Here is a 22880-nt window from a genome sequence, read left to right as displayed (position 1 = left end):
TATTGTTTTAATTTTTAATTATAAGTAATCCTTTCTCACTGGCTAGACTTGAGAAAGTATTCATTAATTATTAGAGACGATGATTGGATTAGTATATTTCACATGGTTTTTATATTTCATAATTAAAGATATCATTATATCACTTGATAAAAGCAATTGAAAATGAAAATCACTAATTCATTGTTGTGCTAGGATTTCATGTGGTTTCAACTTGAGCTCTGCCATCAATTTCCTACCGGGTCCTAAAGAAACTTCCACAGCTGATAATTACATATAATTGCATTTCTACCACACATGAACCACTAGGAGCTTAAAATATTATGGTTTTCACAAAAAATAATGAAAAAAACGTAAAAACCGGTTTTTCCGACTGGTTTAAACTGAGCCAACCCTGCCCAAAATAATAAAAAAGCCGTCAGCAGTGAGGCCTTACGTCAATAACACCATTATGATACTGTGTCATTTACAGAAATGAAAAAAAAATTATTTATTCACAATCATTTTAATAGCCTCTAAAAGGGTACATGGGCAACCGTGGGTGTGAGTTGTTGCTCAAATAATATCAGCTGATAGGAAACACCAGATCAACACGGATTTATTACCTCCGCCAAACCTTGTAGCATTTCGGTTTCAAACACGAATTAAATGTAATCAGATTTTTTCTTTGTGTGCCAGGTATGTGTTTATATTGTCAATTCCATCAATCATTCATAAACTTTGCCACATATTTTATTATTACCATGACAAATATCTTTACAATATTAGATTTTTCACTTCGAAAGAATTCCAATATAGACTTGACAAACCACCAACTTAGTACCCAATAATTCTGCATTTGATTGCTAATATCGTAATCGTGTTAACCATGGAAAATTCACTAGCTCCAAAATAATCTTAATGTAGTACCACGAGCTGGAGTCCACTCATTTCCTTTGATAGCAAGACAAAGGTTGATAGCAAGGTCAACGGAGTCGTAGGGAATTCGAAAACAAACTTTATTTGCATTCAGTTTAGTTAGTTACGAACCTAATATGTTCCTTAGCATTGTTAGAGTTGCTGAATTTCAATGTTTAAAAATCTTAAGTTTTACCATTTGAAGTTAATATCTACCTACAACAACTGTCTCGGTTTGGTCCAAAGCTTTTGATGCTCACTGAGAGTACTATAGTAACTGTGTATGACTAGGTATAACTGAGAGTACTATAGTAACTGTGTATGACTAGGTATAACTGAAAGCACTATAGTAACTGTGTATAACTAGGTATAACTGAGAGTACTATAGTAACTGTGTATGACTAGGTATAACTGAGAGTACTATAGTAACTGTGTATGACTAGGTATAACTGAGAGTACTATAGTAACTGTGTATAACTAGGTATAACTGAGAATACTATAGTAACTGTGTATGACTAGGTATAACTGAGAGTACTATAGTAACTGTGTATGACTAGGTATAACGCAGAGCAAGGACTAGAGTCAATCATCTCAGAGAGCTCTTCAAAAGATTTAGTTGGAGTTATTCCTACTGTTATCATTGAGGCCATCCTTCTGATGCTTGACAGGGAAATCACTGTACAAGGTAAGGCAATCGCTATCCAGGTAAGGTTTATAACTGTAAAGGTCCAAACACACTAGGCGATTTTATCGCATGCGTCATGAGGAGTGCGGAGATATCGCTGGCGTGTGCCTAAAGTCACTTGAGCGATTCACCGGCAAACCATAACGTGGGCACGCTCACAAACTGCCAATAAAATTCTGTATCATTAGTTTCTTCGGAGTTGTTAATAGGTTTAAGTCAATGTGGCGCCTTCTAGGCAATGACTAAACAACTTTTGCTTTTGTTTTTAAGCCTATCCCACTTTCATGGACTGTTCACTACAAGAAGACAAGAACAAAAAAACGATTCTTCTATTTTTAATTGCAATATTTTACAATTTTTATATATAGTTTATTTTATAGTAGTTTTTTTACTTTTTAATATACTTACTGTTTACTATTTTCAAGATGTCAACTTGCACAACAATAGACTCCCAAATGTTGGTTTGTGGGGTATCTTTGTAATTTTTGTGTTTTGTGTCGTTCAGAACTGCGTGTGCTTTTATGAAATCTATGAACATTTTAGTGTTCGTTTTGATGATGTCTCAGTCGTAACTAAATAGCAAAATGTTGTTGCTGTACGTTGGTGAACATTGGTACAAAACAATTCCCAGCCATAGAACTGCATTATGGGAAAAACCAACCAATCAATCAAAATGCATCTCCCACCTGATAAAGTTGTGATAGAGAATGTCTAGTGTTATCGCTCTGCGTGAGCTTGCTGAGCTAAGCTACTTTAGTTCGGCGATATCGTGCTAAATATCGTCTAGAGTGTTTGCGCCTTAAGGTAGAGCTATCGCCAATGAGTTAGGTCTAGTGCAGTTTAAAGCAGGTCTGTTATTGTTGTGAGAAGATAGAGAGGAACTCATGGCTTAGGGTAGGTAGGTTTTTATAGGTTTGTGATTTTCCAAGACGAAGACTTTGTTATATAGAGCTGCGTTCAAATATTTGCTGATGATCACCTCTACATATAAATTTTTGACATTCGTCATAAAGTTTGAGCAAATGTTTTACTTGACATTAAAAGTCATTTCTAACATATGAAGAGTAAAATTGCAATTTTGTGAATCGGTATGTAAGTACACAATTCTCGTAGTTTGGTACTACGTTGCTCAAATGATGTTTAACAGTGCTTTGTACCATTATTGTTCTGTTTTAAAATCATGGCTTCCAAGAGGACTAGGATTAGGTGTAGGAGATGACAATTACTTGTTTAAAACTAAGACAAGAACTTATAGAGAAGCACAGGCAATCTTTGTAGGATCAATTCTTTAAAAATATCTGTAAAGCCGCTAAACAGTTGTCATCAGGAGAGTGAAAAGGTTGTAAGAAAAGACATTCTCAAACGAGTGAATGTGCTGGAGTGGATATGCTGAACATGACAGTCAAACCTCTACAAAGGAAGCCAATTCATTCCTAGATCTGCCTGATGTGGTAAAATTGTCATATATTGGTAAACAGTTTTCATTAGGAGAGTGAAAGGGTTGTAAGAAAAGACATTCTTAAACGAGTGAATGTGCTGGAATGGATATGCTGAACATGACAGTCAAACCTCCAGATAGGAAGCCGATTCATTCCTAGATCTGCCTGACGTGTTAATGCTGTCATATATTGAAGCTAATAGTCCCGTAACACGCTGTAATTAGTTTAGTTCACTAGCTCAATAACTACAGCTCTTTGATAAATACTGCAGGTAATTACAACTAGCATTAGAATAAGCGCACTATATAAAACTATGCCAAGAACTAAGTTATATGGAAGAAAATTAAATCAATAAAGGAATACTGAATAGTAAGAGCTATTTATTAATACATAACCTTGAAGACGCGAAGAAAAGCGTAGTCTCAGCTATACGTACGTTCAGAAATTAAGGTGCTGATATGAACTGTTGAGATCCTAATCTGAGATCGCTAGTTGCCTTCTAACGTAACCAAAGTTGGCATGCTCTATGCTTGCTCGCTATTCTAGTTCGTAGTCTAAACTTTTTTCACGCTGTGCAATATTTCTATGTTGCATCACCCAAGCCGTATGCTCACCCTCGAGTAATCTAGCAGTCTGCTGACCTTATTGTCAGCATAGTGCTTGGCACTGGGTTATCCAATGAAGCCAGAGACATTCTTAAAAAATAGCTTACACATCACTATACTGTTTGCTCAATAAATTAGCCGCATCTGCTTAATTAACGTTAATACTGCTCTTGCAATTGACTAGGAATAAGGATTTATGTACTCTTGTTGAGATTAAGGCTGATAACTCCGAATTCTATTCATGTACAAAAGGAATTATTGGCAGAAATTCAGAATAGACTCATTGTTCAAGACCATGAATTAATAGCTTTTCAATGTAAATTACAAATTTACACTGTTTACATGTGTTAGTGCAGCACTCCATGAGAGTTGCTGGGTAAACAGAGTGTCAGTTCCCTTCTCACCTTAGTATGTTTCAAGTTGTTGTTAGCTAGGTATATATCTTCAGATTTGTTTCTATCTCTTCTAGCATACGTACTCTCTCTGTACTACTGTGCGGTAGAGTTCAAAATTGACTCCCAGTCCTCCTTGCACCTCCTGCAACCCTCTTTAATCCGTGTCAAGGTTATTTTGTTACTTTAGCGGTCGCTGAAGTAAAGAAGAAGTATTTTACTTACAAAGGCGAGAGTTCTACTCCATTGTTGCCCAATCTAGACAGTAATAATGCTATCTCCGCTACAAGAGACCAGGTATGCAGTTTCTGTTTTATCTGTTATACCAGATACAGTGCTCGCCACCATTCGACCTTGTTCATAGAGTTGCATATAGAGTTTTTGCGGTTAGTGATTGTGTGGCACTAGAGCTCTCTAAGTGTAATTTTGCGTTTACTTAAAACCACTGTTTATATCATGCGAATGTCTAAAGTTTGTAAAATGATGCTTTTGTTATTACAATATCTAAAATTAGTGAATAATTTTATAGATTTAGCTAAATGATGGTAAATATCGTACAAGAAGGCAGTGTAAACTCTAAACACTCACATAGTAGAAACTCATTGAGTAGTGCCTATGGTGGCAGTAAGCAGCCAGCTTTAATTTCATTAAATTAATATTTTCTATTATCTGTGAAATGCTTGAAGTAGTTATTAACCGTAGTTATTGTCAAAAAATAAACATATACACCAAAACACCAAATAAGTAGAAATACATTAGTTTGATTTGAATCTATTTTCCTCTACCTGGTTTCCTTTGTGATTAACATTCTAAAAACACTAGTACACCGTATAAGTTAGTTGAACCATTTTGTAATGTTGTGTGTAGTTAAAACCTCAAGCCCAAAATTTAACACTTGTTCGGTTCACACTTTACCGATACGTGTAGTTAAACAATGTTTTTATCATCATTCCGAACACCCATCTGATACAATACTTGTGTTTGCTCTAAGTCTTATAATTCGGATGTTAAATGACAAATACTGAAACCTGGGAAATTGGGAAAAAACTGAACAAATTAAATTAAGTTTCGTTGATCACTGATATTACGATGCGCAGTATGAAGAGTTGTCTGCTTTTCCTTCAAGATTGTTAGAATGCAAAAGAAGGCAATTGTAAAGTTTGTGTTTCTTAGCTTGCATTATATAATTGCTTGTGATAAGCTCATAACCCGCTCACCAAACTGCTATCATAATTCACTGCAAAAGCAGTCAGTGAGTAGCTCAAGAACCTCCCTAACATAACTTCTTGAAAATGTTTTTCCCATTTAAATTATGGGTGCTCATTTGAGATGCCCTGACTATCTTTTGATCTACATGTTTGTTGAAAAGCATCATGTACTTGTGTTTACAGTGTTTTATTGGCCAATCAAAGGCGTTTATGAAGTTGTGTGCTCGTGTCTGCTAGTAGTTTCCAGTTTCTTCCTGTAACAATGAAGTTATCATTCTATCTTTCATACATAGCTTGTAAAGTTTCAATAATTCAACAAATATATATTTTAACAATAAGATTTACAAAATGCAAATAATTAAAAAGATTAAAAAATAAATAAAGCAAACAACAAATATTTAGCTAATGATAATATAGCTAGAGTATGTCCGCTCAAGTGTAAACTGTGGACCATTAAAACTCAAGCAGCTCTTATGATTGTGCTCAAATACTAAACAGTTTTGATGCACACTTTTTATTCATTTAAAGCACGCCTAAGCCTTCGCAGCTAAATTGGATGAGACAAATGAAAAAGTACTGCATGGTGACAATGCATTGTTCCAGCTCTTGTGAGCATTAACTTAATAATGATATAAAAACATGCTTGATAATATAAAATTTACTGCTTTCAAAATAGTAGTTCTGGAGCTATGAAGTGCAACATGCGTAAATGATGGTACATCAAAAATGCCCCATCATTTGCGCAAGTTGCACTTCATAGCGCCAGAACTACTATTTTGAAAGCAGTAAATTTTATATTATCTGAAAGCCAAGAAAGTACTGCATCGATTAATTCAAAGAATTTTATAATTGGAGTAAATGTGCATGTGTAGTCGGCATCAAATAACTCTAAATTTCAAATTATTATTTATGGACACGCCCATATATAAATTTCAGCGTTTGTCTCTTTGATAAACCCTGTGTCCAGTTATAGCAATTAAAATCTTGCCATGAGAAATCCGCACGGGACTGGATTTGATCTCAGAACCTCCAGATCTAAAGGTGGCGAATTTATTAACCATTAAAGGTTGACTTGCAACAAAATTCACGTTACAGTTATTTGGTATCAAATGGTTCACCATGTCTTACTCTGCTGTGTTGTAAGAGCAAAATATGTGGAAATGTGATTACCAGCTCTTAAGAGCTCAAAAACGAACAGTTAATCGCAGCCATTACGAAAACAACGTAGATTGGAATCCCTTTCCAAAACGGCTCAAATGTGACGTATTTGAACACTAAGTGTTTCTGTTTACATTTTCATGAAACCTCATTCGTAGAAATATTTCCACAAATATACTTCACACATTCAATAAAACCATGTCTATTGTCCTTACACGTCTATTTCATCGTCATTGTAATGCTGTCACTTTGAGCACTGATATTTCAAAACGTAGCCAAAAATTAGTTCAATTTTTTAACCTTAGCTCGAAGGAGTGCATATCATCTTCTGGTAAACATGACGAGCCTGTTGGTCACCTGTGATAGTTGAAAAATGCTGCAGAAATTGTTCTCGTCATTTGGCAGGAAGTATGGGTCACATGATCAGATTATGACTAGATGATTAGACCAAGCTGAAACGAAACTGTAAAGTAGCGAGTATCTATATTTGATACAGGCTTTCCGGTAGAACCTGAAGTGTTTGTCATAAACTAGTGCTACAAGACGTTTTATATTGAGCCTTTTATTGGCCTTTTATTTCATAGTGATAACATCTTGTGTCAAAACAATAACCACGTCGAGTTGAGTATGTCATAAAAATAAAAGGATTCCAACCTACGGCGTTTTCGTAATGGCTGCTATTAACTGTTCGTTTTTGAGCTTTTAAGAGCTATTAATCACATTTCCACATATTTTGCACCTATAACACGGCAGAGTAAGACATAGTGAACCTTTTGATACCAAATAACTGTTATGTGAATTTTGTTGCAAGTCAACCTTTAAGCTACACAGAATACCATGGATTCTTTTGGCAAATAGTCATTACATTGGTTAACCCTTTTGCAGGCATAGCAACATTATTGTCGTTTTGCGATACTGACGATAATGGGCAGAGCGACAATTATGTCGTCACACAAACGTTTTTTATAAATTGATTTCTGGTTGGCTTATTGCGTTTTTTGTTTAATTTTTTTATCAATAGTAAACTAAAATAGATTGGTTTCGGTTAGCAACAAAGAAATAAGAGCAGTCATGAGAAAAAAAACGATCGTTTTTGCAATACTAAACGAACGAAAAATCGGAAATAAAATGTCTTTAAATAAAATTTGGAATTTTGTTTGTAGCTTGCTTCTGCTTGTGTTTCTGCTTTCTGAATGTTTTCCCAGAGTGCAACAATTTTTTTTATTCTCATGGCGTCTTCCAAAGGCTATAGACAAAGGCAGGGCTATAGAGGAACAAGAATAAGCACATGGTGTCAAGACTGTGGTGTAGGTCTCTGCAAGGGCAAATGCTTCCAAAAGTACCCTAGCTAGAGAAACAGTTACATGTATATGAAGAATTGCCTCGAAACACGTTTATTTGTATTTACCTGTATCATAAAAACATAATACACCTATACAATATCATAAATAAGAATGTATCAACGATTTTTTTAAATCAATTTGTAAAAAATTAATTTGCCCAGGGGGTCTCAAATAGCCCAAAAAACTTGCCTGCGAAAGGGTTAAGATACTCGCGCTTAAAGTCTTTGCTCGGGGTTAATAACGAGCACTATTGTTAAGCTGGCCCAAAACGCTGGTGTTATTTTAGTAAAGATCTAGCTTTCCAGGTAAGTTACTAAAATTTGTTAGGTAATTATTCTTTTACCCGTGCAACACTGGGTATTCTGCTAGTTCATTTGTATACGCAATGAGCTTTTAACATGTTTTCTAGTTCCACATATTCATCTGTCAAATCATTATTATACTTCCTAGTTTTCGTTCTGGTTAGAAGGTCAGTCAATACCTAGTGTATATGTATATCTCTTACTAGGCTCTCCACACCCACCGTTCTCTGTTCTGCCGAAGGTGCTACAAGTATGATTGTACACTCCACCCTTTTGAGGTGCCCACCGCCTCCTTTAAGCACAAGAAACCTGACATAAGCGAACCGTCTGAGCCGTGTGGTCCTCACTGTTTCCTCACTTCCCCTACCCGCCGGTCTGTTCGTGTTGACAAGTCAGGTATAAATATAAAATGGTAACTCTGTTTAGATGTTGGCCAACACTAGGAGATTGTGTGGAAACATTGAGAGTGGGGGTCAGCTTCCGATCTCGAGCAATGAAAACTAAACTGAACGTATTTAAATAGCAACCAACTCTTTCTCTTCAGATTCTTTGCACATGACAAGGTATCACACAGTTATTCACCCTTTTTCACTAATGATGCATCCGAACAGCTATTTGTCAGTCTGGTTTAGGTTTTAGGTCTCCTTTCTTTCAAGGTCTCAAGTCTCACTCAAAGAAAACATATTGTTACCTATTTATTTGTTACTTGTCTTTAAGAAGTTCCTTTTTCTTCTGATCAGTATGCAATTTGAAGTTTTCTCTTCAATCAATTTTTTCATCCCAGCAAAGCTGATTTTGATTGGGTAGGTTCAGCCTTGTTAGGCCACATCGGATTTGTTGTAAGGTTTGTGCGCACAAGGCAAAGGTTATTTTGGTTTGGTAGGTTCAGCCTTGTTAGGCCACATTAGATTTGTTATAAGATTTGCGCACACAATTGTTATTTTAATAAACATGACCCTTGTGAAAAGTTGTTATAATAGACTTGTTTTTCATAGGAAACTGAGACCATGAGGTTGTTTTTATAGTACATGAATTGTTTATGTACACGTTCGACTACAATATGCTTCATACAAGGTCAAAGTCATACAATCTTTTTTACCCTTTTACGCCAGCAGGCTTTAGCCCAGCTAAAGCTTTCTCTACCCAAGTTGTTCTTTATGTTGATTTTATCAATTTGTGTCAAGCTTAGCTAAACCAAATATTTGTTGTATTACTATTACTAGTATTCTACTATATTTAGAGGTACTGCAATCAGCATTACTATTATTTTGCTATATTTAGAGGTACTGTAATCAGCATTACTATTATTATACTATATTTAGAGGTGCTGCATTCAGCATTACTATTATTATACTATATTTAGAGGTACTGCAATCAGCATTACTATTATTCTACTATATTTAGAGGTGCTGCATTCAGCATTACTATTATTATACTATATTTAGAGGTACAGCAATCAGCATTACTATTATTATACTATATTTAGAGGTACTGCAATCAGCATTACTATTATTCTACTGTATTTAGAGGTACTGCAATCAGCATTACTATTATTCTACTGTATTTAGAGGTACAGCAATCAGCATTACTATTATTATACTATATTTAGAGGTACAGCAATCAGCATTACTATTATTCTACTATATTTAGAGGTACAGCAATCAGCATTACTATTATTATACTATATTTAGAGGTACTGCAATCAGCATTACTATTATTATACTATATTTAGAGGTACTGCAATTAGCATTACTATTATTCTACTATATTTAGAGGTACTGTAATCAGCATTACTATTATTATACTATATTTAGAGGTACTGCAATCAGCATTACTATTATTTTGCTATATTTAGAGGTACTGTAATCAGCATTACTATTATTCTACTATATTTAGAGGTACAGCAATCAGCATTACTATTATTATACTATATTTAGAGGTACTGCAATCAGCATTACTATTATTCTACTATATTTAGAGGTACAGCAATCAGCATTACTATTATTCTACTATATTTAGAGGTACAGCAATCAGCATTACTATTATTATACTATATTTAGAGGTACTGCAATTAGCATTACTATTATTCTACTATATTTAGAGGTACTGTAATCAGCATTACTATTATTATACTATATTTAGAGGTACTGCAATCAGCATTACTATTATTCTACTATATTTAGAGGTACTGCAATCAGCATTACTATTATTCTACTGTATTTAGAGGTACTGCAATCAGCATTACTATTATTCTACTGTATTTAGAGGTACAGCAATCAGCATTACTATGATTATACTATATTTAGAGGTACTGCAATCAGCATTACTATTATTCTACTATATTTAGAGGTACAGCAATCAGCATTACTATTATTATACTATATTTAGAGGTACAGCAATCAGCATTACTATTATTCTACTATATTTAGAGGTACTGCAATCAGCATTACTATTATTCTACTATATTTAGAGGTACAGCAATCAGCATTACTATTATTATACTATATTTAGAGGTACTGCAATTAGCATTACTATTATTCTACTATATTTAGAGGTACTGTAATCAGCATTACTATTATTATACTATATTTAGAGGTACTGCAATCAGCATTACTATTATTTTGCTATATTTAGAGGTACTGTAATCAGCATTACTATTATTCTACTATATTTAGAGGTACAGCAATCAGCATTACTATTATTATACTATATTTAGAGGTACTGCAATCAGCATTACTATTATTCTACTATATTTAGAGGTACAGCAATCAGCATTACTATTATTCTACTATATTTAGAGGTACAGCAATCAGCATTACTATTATTATACTATATTTAGAGGTACTGCAATTAGCATTACTATTATTCTACTATATTTAGAGGTACTGTAATCAGCATTACTATTATTATACTATATTTAGAGGTACTGCAATCAGCATTACTATTATTTTGCTATATTTAGAGGTACTGTAATCAGCATTACTATTATTCTACTATATTTAGAGGTACAGCAATCAGCATTACTATTATTATACTATATTTAGAGGTACTGCAATCAGCATTACTATTATTCTACTATATTTAGAGGTACAGCAATCAGCATTACTATTATTCTACTATATTTAGAGGTACAGCAATCAGCATTACTATTATTATACTATATTTAGAGGTACAGCAATCAGCATTACTATTATTATACTATATTTAGAGGTACTGCAATCAGCATTACTATTATTATACTATATTTAGAGGTACTGCAATTAGCATTACTATTATTATACTATATTTAGAGGTACTGCAATTAGCATTACTATTATTATACTATATTTAGAGGTACTGCAATCAGCATTACTATTATTATACTATATTTAGAGGTACTGCAATCAGCATTACTATTATTATACTATATTTAGAGGTACTGCAATCAGCATTACTATTATTCTACTATATTTAGAGGTACTGCAATCAGCATTACTATTATTATACTATATTTAGAGGTACAGCAATCAACATTACTATTATTATACTATATTTAGAGGTACTGTAATCAGCATTACTATTATTATACTATATTTAGAGGTACTGCAATTAGCATTACTATTATTATACTATATTTAGAGGTACTGCAATCAGCATTACTATTATTATACTATATTTAGAGGTACTGCAATTAGCATTACTATTATTATACTATATTTAGAGGTACTGCAATCAGCATTACTATTATTATACTATATTTAGAGGTACTGCAATCAGCATTACTATTATTATACTATATTTAGAGGTACAGCAATCAACATTACTATTATTATACTATATTTAGAGGTACTGTAATCAGCATTACTATTATTCTGCTATATTTAGAGGTACTGCAATCAGCATTACTATTATTCTACTATATTTAGAGGTACTGTAATCAGCATTACTATTATTCTGCTATATTTAGAGGTACAGCAATCAGCATTACTATTATTATACTATATTTAGAGGTACAGCAATCAGCATTACTATTATTCTACTATATTTAGAGGTACTGCAATTAGCATTACTATTATTATACTATATTTAGAGGTACTGCAATCAGCATTACTATTATTATACTATATTTAGAGGTACTGCAATTAGCATTACTATTATTATACTATATTTAGAGGTACAGCAATCAGCATTACTATTATTATACTATATTTAGAGGTACTGCAATTAGCATTACTATTATTATACTATATTTAGAGGTACTGCAATCAGCATTACTATTATTATACTATATTTAGAGGTACTGCAATTAGCATTACTATTATTATACTATATTTAGAGGTACTGCAATCAGCATTACTATTATTATACTATATTTAGAGGTACTGCAATCAGCATTACTATTATTATACTATATTTAGAGGTACTGCAATCAGCATTACTATTATTCTACTATATTTAGAGGTACTGCAATCAGCATTACTATTATTATACTATATTTAGAGGTACAGCAATCAACATTACTATTATTATACTATATTTAGAGGTACTGTAATCAGCATTACTATTATTCTGCTATATTTAGAGGTACTGCAATCAGCATTACTATTATTCTACTATATTTAGAGGTACTGCAATCAGCATTACTATTATTCTGCTATATTTAGAGGTACTGCAATCAGCATTACTATTATTCTACTATATTTAGAGGTACTGCAATTAGCATTACTATTATTATACTATATTTAGAGGTACTGCAATCAGCATTACTATTATTATACTATATTTAGAGGTACTGCAATTAGCATTACTATTATTATACTATATTTAGAGGTACTGCAATCAGCATTACTATTATTATACTATATTTAGAGGTACTGCAATCAGCATTACTATTATTATACTATATTTAGAGGTACTGCAATCAGCATTACTATTATTCTACTATATTTAGAGGTACTGCAATCAGCATTACTATTATTATACTATATTTAGAGGTACAGCAATCAACATTACTATTATTATACTATATTTAGAGGTACTGCAATCAGCATTACTATTATTCTGCTATATTTAGAGGTACTGCAATCAGCATTACTATTATTATACTATATTTAGAGGTACTGCAATCAGCATTACTATTATTCTGCTATATTTAGAGGTACTGCAATCAGCATTACTATTATTCTACTATATTTAGAGGTACAGCAATCAGCATTACTATTATTCTACTATATTTAGAGGTACTGCAATCAGCATTACTATTATTCTACTATATTTAGAGGTACTGCAATCAGCATTACTATTATTCTGCTATATTTAGAGGTACTGCAATCAGCATTACTATTATTCTACTATATTTAGAGGTACAGCAATCAGCATTACTATTATTCTACTATATTTAGAGGTACTGCAATCAGCATTACTATTATTCTACTATATTTAGAGGTACAGCAATCAGCATTACTATTATTATACTATATTTAGAGGTACTGCAATCAGCATTACTATTATTCTACTATATTTAGAGGTACAGCAATCAGCATTACTATTATTATACTATATTTAGAGGTACTGTAATCAGCATTACTATTATTCTGCTATATTTAGAGGTACTGCAATCAGCATTACTATTATTCTACTATATTTAGAGGTACTGCAATCAGCATTACTATTATTATACTATATTTAGAGGTACTGCAATCAGCATTACTATTATTATACTATATTTAGAGGTACTGCAATCAGCATTACTATTATTCTACTATATTTAGAGGTACAGCAATCAGCATTACTATTATTCTACTATATTTAGAGGTACAGCAATCAGCATTACTATTATTCTACTATATTTAGAGGTACTGTAATCAGCATTACTATTATTATACTATATTTAGAGGTACTGTAATCAGCATTACTATTATTCTGCTATATTTAGAGGTACTGCAATCAGCATTACTATTATTCTACTATATTTAGAGGTACAGCAATCAGCATTACTATTATTATACTATATTTAGAGGTACAGCAATCAGCATTACTATTATTCTACTATATTTAGAGGTACTGCAATCAGCATTACTATTATTCTGCTATATTTAGAGGTACCGCAATCAGCATTACTATTATTATACTATATTTAGAGGTACTGCAATCAGCATTACTATTATTATACTATATTTAGAGGTACTGCAATCGGCATTACTATTATTCTGCTATATTTAGAGGTACTGCAATCGGCATTACTATTATTCTGCTATATTTAGAGGTACTGCAATCAGCATTACTATTATTCTACTATATTTAGAGGTACAGCAATCAGCATTACTATTATTATACTATATTTAGAGGTACAGCAATCAGCATTACTAGTATTCTACTATATTTAGAGGTACTGCAATCAGCATTACTATTATTCTGCTATATTTAGAGGTACTGCAATCAGCATTACTATTATTCTACTATATTTAGAGGTACAGCAATCAGCATTACTATTATTCTACTATATTTAGAGGTACTGCAATCAGCATTACTATTATTCTGCTATATTTAGAGGTACCGCAATCAGCATTACTATTATTATACTATATTTAGAGGTACTGCAATCAGCATTACTATTATTATACTATATTTAGAGGTACTGCAATCAGCATTACTATTATTCTACTATATTTAGAGGTACTGCAATCAGCATTACTATTATTATACTATATTTAGAGGTACTGCAATCAGCATTACTATTATTCTACTATATTTAGAGGTACTGCAATTAGCATTACTATTATTATACTATATTTAGAGGTACTGCAATCAGCATTACTATTATTCTGCTATATTTAGAGGTACTGCAATCAGCATTACTATTATTATACTATATTTAGAGGTACTGCAATCAGCATTACTATTATTATACTATATTTAGAGGTACTGCAATCAGCATTACTATTATTCTACTATATTTAGAGGTACTGCAATCGGCATTACTATTATTCTGCTATATTTAGAGGTACTGCAATCAGCATTACTATTATTATACTATATTTAGAGGTACTGCAATCAGCATTACTATTATTATACTATATTTAGAGGTACTGCAATCAGCATTACTATTATTCTGCTATATTTAGAGGTACTGCAATCAGCATTACTATTATTCTACTATATTTAGAGGTACTGCAATCGGCATTACTATTATTCTGCTATATTTAGAGGTACTGCAATCAGCATTACTATTATTATACTATATTTAGAGGTACTGCAATCAGCATTACTATTATTCTACTATATTTAGAGGTACTGCAATCAGCATTACTATTATTCTACTATATTTACAGGTACTGCAATCAGCATTACTATTATTCTGCTATATTTAGAGGTACTGCAATCAGCATTACTATTATTCTACTATATTTAGAGGTACTGCAATCAGCATTACTATTATTATACTATATTTAGAGGTACTGCAATCAGCCAAGTATAACGCTCCCATTTTCGTCCCAAATTTTAAAGTCAAAAGTTGGAGGAGCATAATACTGGAGAATGTTAGAAATCCCAATTTGCACTCAACTTCTATGTAAGGGTAAACAACTTCTGTGGAAGGAAATCAAATTATGTAATAAATTTAATTTCTATATTTGTGATATTTTATCAATCAGTATAATCACTGGTTCAGATTAATAAGTTATATAATATTAATGTATCAAATGTTACAAATATGTGTTTCAAAATAAGAGTCATAAACAATGTTCATAATACTTGTAAAAGCTGAAATCGAAGCATTTGACAAAATTATTTAGAATGGCTAGCTTGTTGGCTTCCACTACCAGTTGTGGTCCGGCTGTTGCTCCCACTTTAACTATCTTCAGCTTCTTTTGTTTTTTTTTCAAATTCTTTATCATTGTCTCCTGACCCAAAATCTTTTTGACTGCTGAACCAGTTGATATCATCGCAGCGTTCAAATGATCTTTTTTTAGCAGAGTAGGAACTTTTATGTGTAGTCCTTTTGAATACTTTTCACACAAAGAAAGAGAAAATATCAGTCTGTGCAGCTTGCACATGCTTGCTGAGCACAAATCTTAGCCGTAAAATAGTACTGCATAATGCAGAAAATGTAATTTTATTATCAGAGTTTTCTGTTAAAGCTTTCAGGTTTTTTCATAAAAAAATCTGAAAACTTTTTAAACAAAAAAATTTTAAAACTCAGTGAAGCCATTATAGTTGGGTATGTCAAAGAGACAAGTTTTTTGATTTAAGAGTGAGAAAATATTATACTTGAGGTTTTAGCTTGCTATCACTTGTGTGTTGACGCCCTACTAGGTATGCAGAGAAATGTTTCAGCTTCAAGCCTCAAAAGTACATCGGGCCTTAATCTCACATCTGCCTTCAACTCTCCAACAGGGCAAACTATTATTGATCCATTTATTCGCATATATTATATTGGTTACATTTAACCTGCAGCAAGAAACTTCTACCTTTTAACTGGCAGCTTAGGAGACATTAACATAAATAATACTATATTTAACCTTAGAAAGTACTGAAGTAATGTTTGTAGAAAGGTCATTGCTGGTGATATTATAAAAGAAGCTCCTTTTGGAAGGAAAACCCATTGGATATTTATTACTCTACACGCTGCCGTTTGTCTGTTCATCTGCTCCGCAAACTTTATTGATGCCTTTATATACATTTGGAAACCTTCACACTTGGTTTTCTGAAAATGTGTCTATGAATACCAATATGCTTTTCATTAGCAGATTGTCTAGCTACTTGATTGAGCTACTTGTATTCATTCATCTATTCCTATACCTTGTTTGCTCATTTTTGTTTTATTAAATTTATATTATAATACTAGAAATTCCACTGTCATACAGCCCACGACCAAAGTGATATCGGAAAAAAGAAAGGGTACTGATGGCTGAGAAATGCAATATTAGCAGTCAAATGGCACTGCAGTGCAATAGGATAACTACAATGGTAGCTGTAATGTACTGGGTGTGGGTGTTATTATATATACAACAAATAGCAATAATGAAAGGAAAAGATTATATGTTTATATCTCTCGCCCTGCAATAAAAGAAATGCAATATTGGCCAATATTAGAAGTAAAATTCACTGATATTATTAGAATAACCAATATTATTAATATAGTAATAATATAAAACCAATGCACAATTTTGTTTACATTTCAAAACGTCATAGCTAACAATATCATGAAGTTGTGATATTTATATAGATTTTTAGAAAATCTGTACTACGTAGTCATTGTTCTGTAGTCATCCAAACTTATAATTAATTATTGTAATAATCTCATAAGAACCGTCAGAAAAATATCATCGTCATTTCCTTTACTTACACTGCGTTAGACATCAGTTAGAATACCAAACTACTCAAAAGTGTCTAAAAATGTCAGTTACTTTGAAATCGGCAAAAATGAAACGATTTCAGTACTCCTACGTTAATTACAGAAACCTTCGGCAATTCGACAATGCTATAGACTGGTGAAATGTGCACTTTTTTCGCAAAATGCGCACGACTTAATCGTTCTATTCTCTGTCACTCGGCGTTTTAATTTCCGGTCTTAATTTTGATAAAAGTGAGGCTTAGAAAGTTTTAATAACGATTTTCGACCAAATAAATTTGTCTATTTATGTATGATCCGATCAGATGGGTTAGTTTTAGGAATTTGCGGTAACCTTTCAAAGGCTTGGTAACATATTGAAATAGTTTGTATGCATTTTGTGTTATTATTATACTTAAACGACTTTACAGAAAAATAGTTAAATTTGTTGATAAGATTTCGTTACAAAAGTTTGGTGACAGCCTTTAACGGATAATTTTTCGGGAGTTGTGTGCACATGTGCATTTATCATAAAATCTCCCAAACCAATCGCTTCACTCATGTTTGGTCGTGGGATTAGTGCAGTCATTATTAGTCATTTAAATGAAAATCAAATAAAAATGAAATATTAGCAAGTTAGTATAATCTCATTTAACTACATAAGGATGAGATGAAGTCTAGTCACAGGTTTGTCTTATCTGGTAGGAAGCAACTCCAATTCTGATCTCGCTGATGTGGAGTGGACGAATGCAGAACAGACGGTTCTCAGGATTTATCGACCCATGTGGCCATCTGACTTCTGTCAGCTATCCAAGGTCATCTCATCTAAGACGTGTGCACAGGTTGGTTCATCTGTCTGCTCTCTCACTCTTCAATTATTGGTTCTATTTTATTATCTATACAATCATGGCTCTACTTGTGATCACCTTAACACTCTGTTTACTAACGTGAGTCATGAAGTTTGAGCAAAAATGTTACTTGTAGTTTTCAGCATCTTTTTTGAAGTTGATAAAAGGTTGCAGTTTTGTAAATGAAAGTAAAGAGTCAAAACTATTGATAGACCATAAAAATACAATAGTTATAAGCATATATAAGTTAAGATTGTTTAAACTTTACTGAGTGTAAGTTAGAGTACATTAATCTGAATATTTTTATCATACCTTTTAACGTATGTTACTGTTTACTCATCTTTAAGGTAAATTATATTAAGACCTTTTGTTATTGATTATAACTTAATTAATTTTGCTTGCTGCACACATACAAATCTCAATGTTTGTATATTGTCCGTCTGTCCAGCTTTGAGGATTAAAATCAAGCAGTAAAAAAATCCGCATAACACTAGAATTGAACTCACAACATTTAAATCGCAAGTTTACAAACGCCGCTCGCTTAACCATTAGGCTAAGCCATTTTTACCTTTACTATCTTATCTATTCTTATACCGGTTGCAGGTTGCAAGCTGAATATGTACGCTGTATTATTAATTAATATTCCCTTTTGCGTTTGTGTTTCTTTTCAAAGTTTTTTAAAAGCCTCACATTGATTGCTTATTTGTTAATTTGTCATTTTCAAATGTGCCGTTTCAATTTAAACGCCTTCAATTTCCTGTTCGACTTTTATTTGCGTTTACTGTTAACAAATCGCAAATTCAATCACTAAAACTGTCGACATTCACACTCACCAGTTGTATGTTGCGTTATCGCGAGTAAGCAGTAGAAATGGCCTATACATTCTCTCTCTTCGGTCAGACAAAGAACATTGCTTTCTTGCGCTTCAGTGATGTATTAATTTCGATATCTCGTTTGTACCAGTATAGCGGTGTTCTAAGTTTTGATGGATAGCTTCTTCTGCAGTGTAGTTTTTTATACACACTTCTATATACTCATTGTTATTATTAATTGAACATATTCATAATTTTTATTTTGTTTGCTCAGTTTGTATTAATTGTTACTGTATCCACGGTAACAGTATGGAAGTTTTCATTGTAATCATTGTAGTAGAACAGACCTCACTAGCCATTACTAATTATTTCACATGTTAACATTTTTACTGTTATCTCGTTTTTTTTTCTGAATTCATTTGAACTGCACAAAAACTTTTCTGAAGTTTTAGAGGATTTGTATTTTCATTTTCGTATAATAAAATTTGTGTAGAACAATCAAATTATTGAGATATTACACATTGTATGAAAGTTCAGTGGTTGATAAACCTACTGGAGAACCCATCACCCTAAAAAATAGGTAATGCATCATTTGCCAACCTTCTAGGTTGTGTAGAAATGATAAAAGTAGGTGTCAATCAGCTCAAGCCTGCTGGCCAAATATAAAAAAATCAAATATATGAATAACAAACTACAAATGACAAACATTTTTTATATACAGTGAAACACGGATAAATTGCCCTCGGATATATCGAACACATGGATAACTCGAATGGATTTGCTTTGTCCGTTCCCACGCAATGATAAATGGCTTTAGATAACTCGACCGAAACTCCGTTAACTCGAACAGTTTTTTGCCAAACGGCTGCCGAGACGGTTGTTACTATCGCTTTAGAATATCACTTTATTCCAAGCCATAGAGATAAACATCGATTTTTAGTAGTTCTTAGGCCTCGTTATTACCAACATCGGCAAATATTTTCATTAACGACTTTTCTAAAGGTTTGCAAAAATCAAATTTTACCAAACATCCGCTTAGCAATAAGCCCTCCGAAAGCAAGAAAAGCGAGGTAAAATTTGGATAACTTTAAAGTAATATCGGCAAAATTGATAATGGGTTTTTAATAGTAAAGCAGTTTTGTAATAACTGGCTTACTGCACAATTGATCTTGGTTAAAACGCGCGGTAGAAAAATACGTATGTATTTTTTATGAGCGTTTTAACCGCGATCAAGTTTTGCCAATTTTAATCTGAGAACGTCCTGGCAGTCACATCACCTAAAACAACAAACAAATCTCAAGTGATAGAAAAATATCTATAGTTTCTGATTAAAAATATTTAAAACTTCACACGAGAGACCCTTTAACTTGCAACAAGCAATCTATGCTTTTGATTAATATATAGTTTGTATATGTACATGCATCTACTGATAAATACGTGCACTTATGACTGTCCTGATAACTCGAACGCTCTAATAACTTGAACACTTTTGCTCGGTCTCTTGAAGTTTGAGTTATCCGTGTTTCACTGTATATTTATATTAGCTAAAGTTACTCAAATTCAATGGGTAAAAAAACTTAGCGAATGTTAACTTCATTTTCTGCCACTGTTTATAAGCTGTATTAAATTTTGAACGAATGGTTATCATGAGAAGAAATGTTTTTCAACAATCTGTTTTAGCTATGCTTCGATCTTTTGAATACTTGAATTAACGGTGGAACAGAAATATACAAATACCTTCATTTAAAAGTTAGAGTTGTAGCTGTTGTTTATGCTGATTAAAAATAAATTTTCTGTGCTAAAACCTTTTTATTACACGTGTAACTTCGGACATTCAGCTAGTATTTATCAAAGGCGATTCACTAATAGAAACAAAAATTTGCCAATTCAGCTGATCTGAAAATAAGCAGTCTTGGATTTTTCTACAGTTCTCCATGTCACCTTAAATGAACTATTACTACAGTATCTCTAAACATACAGTCAGCGTTGGAAATGGGAAGTAACTTCAAATTTGGTTTTGACTTAGCTCTATTCTGTAGTAATATTCTGTCTTTTTTTGCTGATTCCTCGATGGTAAATCATTGATATTTACAGCGATTCATTCCTTCTGTAGGTGTTTCAGTTTGCTGAGAAAGAGGCAGTACTGTCGCCTGGCCTATTCCAGTCGACATGCTCTCCTCCGCGCGCCACCATGACCAAGAAAAGACAGCAGCAGAGGCAGCTATGGACAATGCATCAGAAGAGACAGGACATGGGGCTGAAGACAGGGGAGGGAATTAACAATGTTTATAACTACAGGCCATGTGATCATCCGGGCCAGCCTTGTGATGAACTCTGTCCTTGCATGGTCAATTCTACCTTCTGTGAGAAGTTCTGTCTCTGCAGGTTTGTCTCCATTGCTTAAGTTATATTCCTGTTTTGGTCTGAGTTGAGCAACCAGAGATGATAAATTAGCATTGGAATCGTTTAAACATAAACAATGAAAATAATTTATTCTTTCTAGTAGTAATTCTGGATTAGTTTTCAATTTTTAGCTCATGCATTTGAAAATTTTCTTCTGTTGTTTTTCAATATTGCCTCTACTCTCATTCTTTCGAAGCTGGCTGGATGTTCTTACCAGCCTCAGATGCAGAAATTGCTAACAAGTAAAGCAACCCAGATTTTGACCTACAAATTGTTGATTTTTGTTTCAAAAATTGATTTTTTGACCTAAAAACTACTTACTGGTGCATCTGCAAAGGCAATATTCATCAACATTTGTAGCATAAATGCGTTATATTTCACAAAAGTTTATGTGTAAATTAGAATATTTATCAACATTGTGAGCGGAAAAATTCCCGTTTTTAGTTACGGTAAAATTAATAGGTGAAAAAGTTGAATGAAACGAGCTGAAAGCAGAAGAACAATGAGCGGAGTGATTGGAAATCACTTTTGATGAGCTAAGAATAAAAAGAAATACAGATGACTTAAATTTTATTATTCAGAATATTAAATTAAAATAACACAATTTTGAACTTTTTGATTTGAAAAACTTAATTTTGACTTTATAATTTTGACTTGATTTTGACTTTGATGTTCATTACCTGCTAACACGTAAGTCATTTTTTACAGCAAAACTTTAAAGGTTGACTTGCAACAAAATTCACATTACAGTTATTTGGTATCAAAAGATTCACCATGTCTTACTCTGTTGTGTTGTAAGTGCCAAATATGTGGAAATGTGATTACAAGCTCTTAAAAGCTCAAAAAGGAAAAGCCGCCGTAGATTGGAATCTCTTTATTTCAATGACATAACCACGGAATTTGGTTATCGTCTTGTCACGCATGTTCTCACGTGAATTGAAATGCCAATACAAAGCTCAATATAAAACTTATCGTAGTACTAGTTTATGACAAACACTTTGGATTTCACCGAAGACCTCATATCAAATATAGATGCTCGCTACTTTACAGTTTTGTTTCGGCATTATTCAATCGTCAAGTCGTAATCTGATCATGTGACCCAATACTTCGCAAATAATTTTTGCAGCACTTTTCGATTCTCGCAGGTGACCAACAGGCTCGTCATGATTATCAGACAATGATATGTACTCATTCGAGCTAAGATTAAAAAGTTTTACGATTTTTTACGGTAAGTTATAAGATATCAGTGCTAAAAGTGACAGCATTACAATGACGATAAAATAGACGCGTACAAACAATAGACATAGTTTTATTGAATGCGTGAAGTATATTTGTGAAAATATTTCGACGAATAAGGTTGCAAGAAAGTGTAAACGGAAACCATCTCTCACAACTACATCACATTTGAGCCGTTTTGGAAAGGGAATCCAAACTACGGCGGTCTCGTGTAGCTGCGATTTTCTGTTCGTTTTTGAGCTTTT

General features: G+C 32.8%; 1 protein-coding gene across 1 annotated transcript in view; it reads left to right on the top strand.

The window, feature by feature from the left end:
* The window catches only part of LOC137400265 (histone-lysine N-methyltransferase EZH2-like), a 58505-nt gene that overhangs the window by 21396 nt on the left and 14229 nt on the right, over positions 1 to 22880 (top strand). Inside the window, exons 5-9 of the mRNA XM_068086594.1 lie at positions 1452 to 1579; positions 4206 to 4312; positions 8233 to 8422; positions 18042 to 18178; positions 21110 to 21381. Of these exons, the coding sequence (XP_067942695.1) occupies positions 1452 to 1579; positions 4206 to 4312; positions 8233 to 8422; positions 18042 to 18178; positions 21110 to 21381 (834 nt within the window). The remainder of the gene's footprint in view (positions 1 to 1451; positions 1580 to 4205; positions 4313 to 8232; positions 8423 to 18041; positions 18179 to 21109; positions 21382 to 22880) is intronic.

The sequence above is a fragment of the Watersipora subatra genome, chromosome 7, assembly GCF_963576615.1.
Source record: "Watersipora subatra chromosome 7, tzWatSuba1.1, whole genome shotgun sequence".
Taxonomy (NCBI): domain Eukaryota; kingdom Metazoa; phylum Bryozoa; class Gymnolaemata; order Cheilostomatida; family Watersiporidae; genus Watersipora; species Watersipora subatra.
The sequence above is the reverse complement of the archived record's forward strand: the minus strand, read 5'-3'. Positions and strand labels throughout refer to the sequence as shown.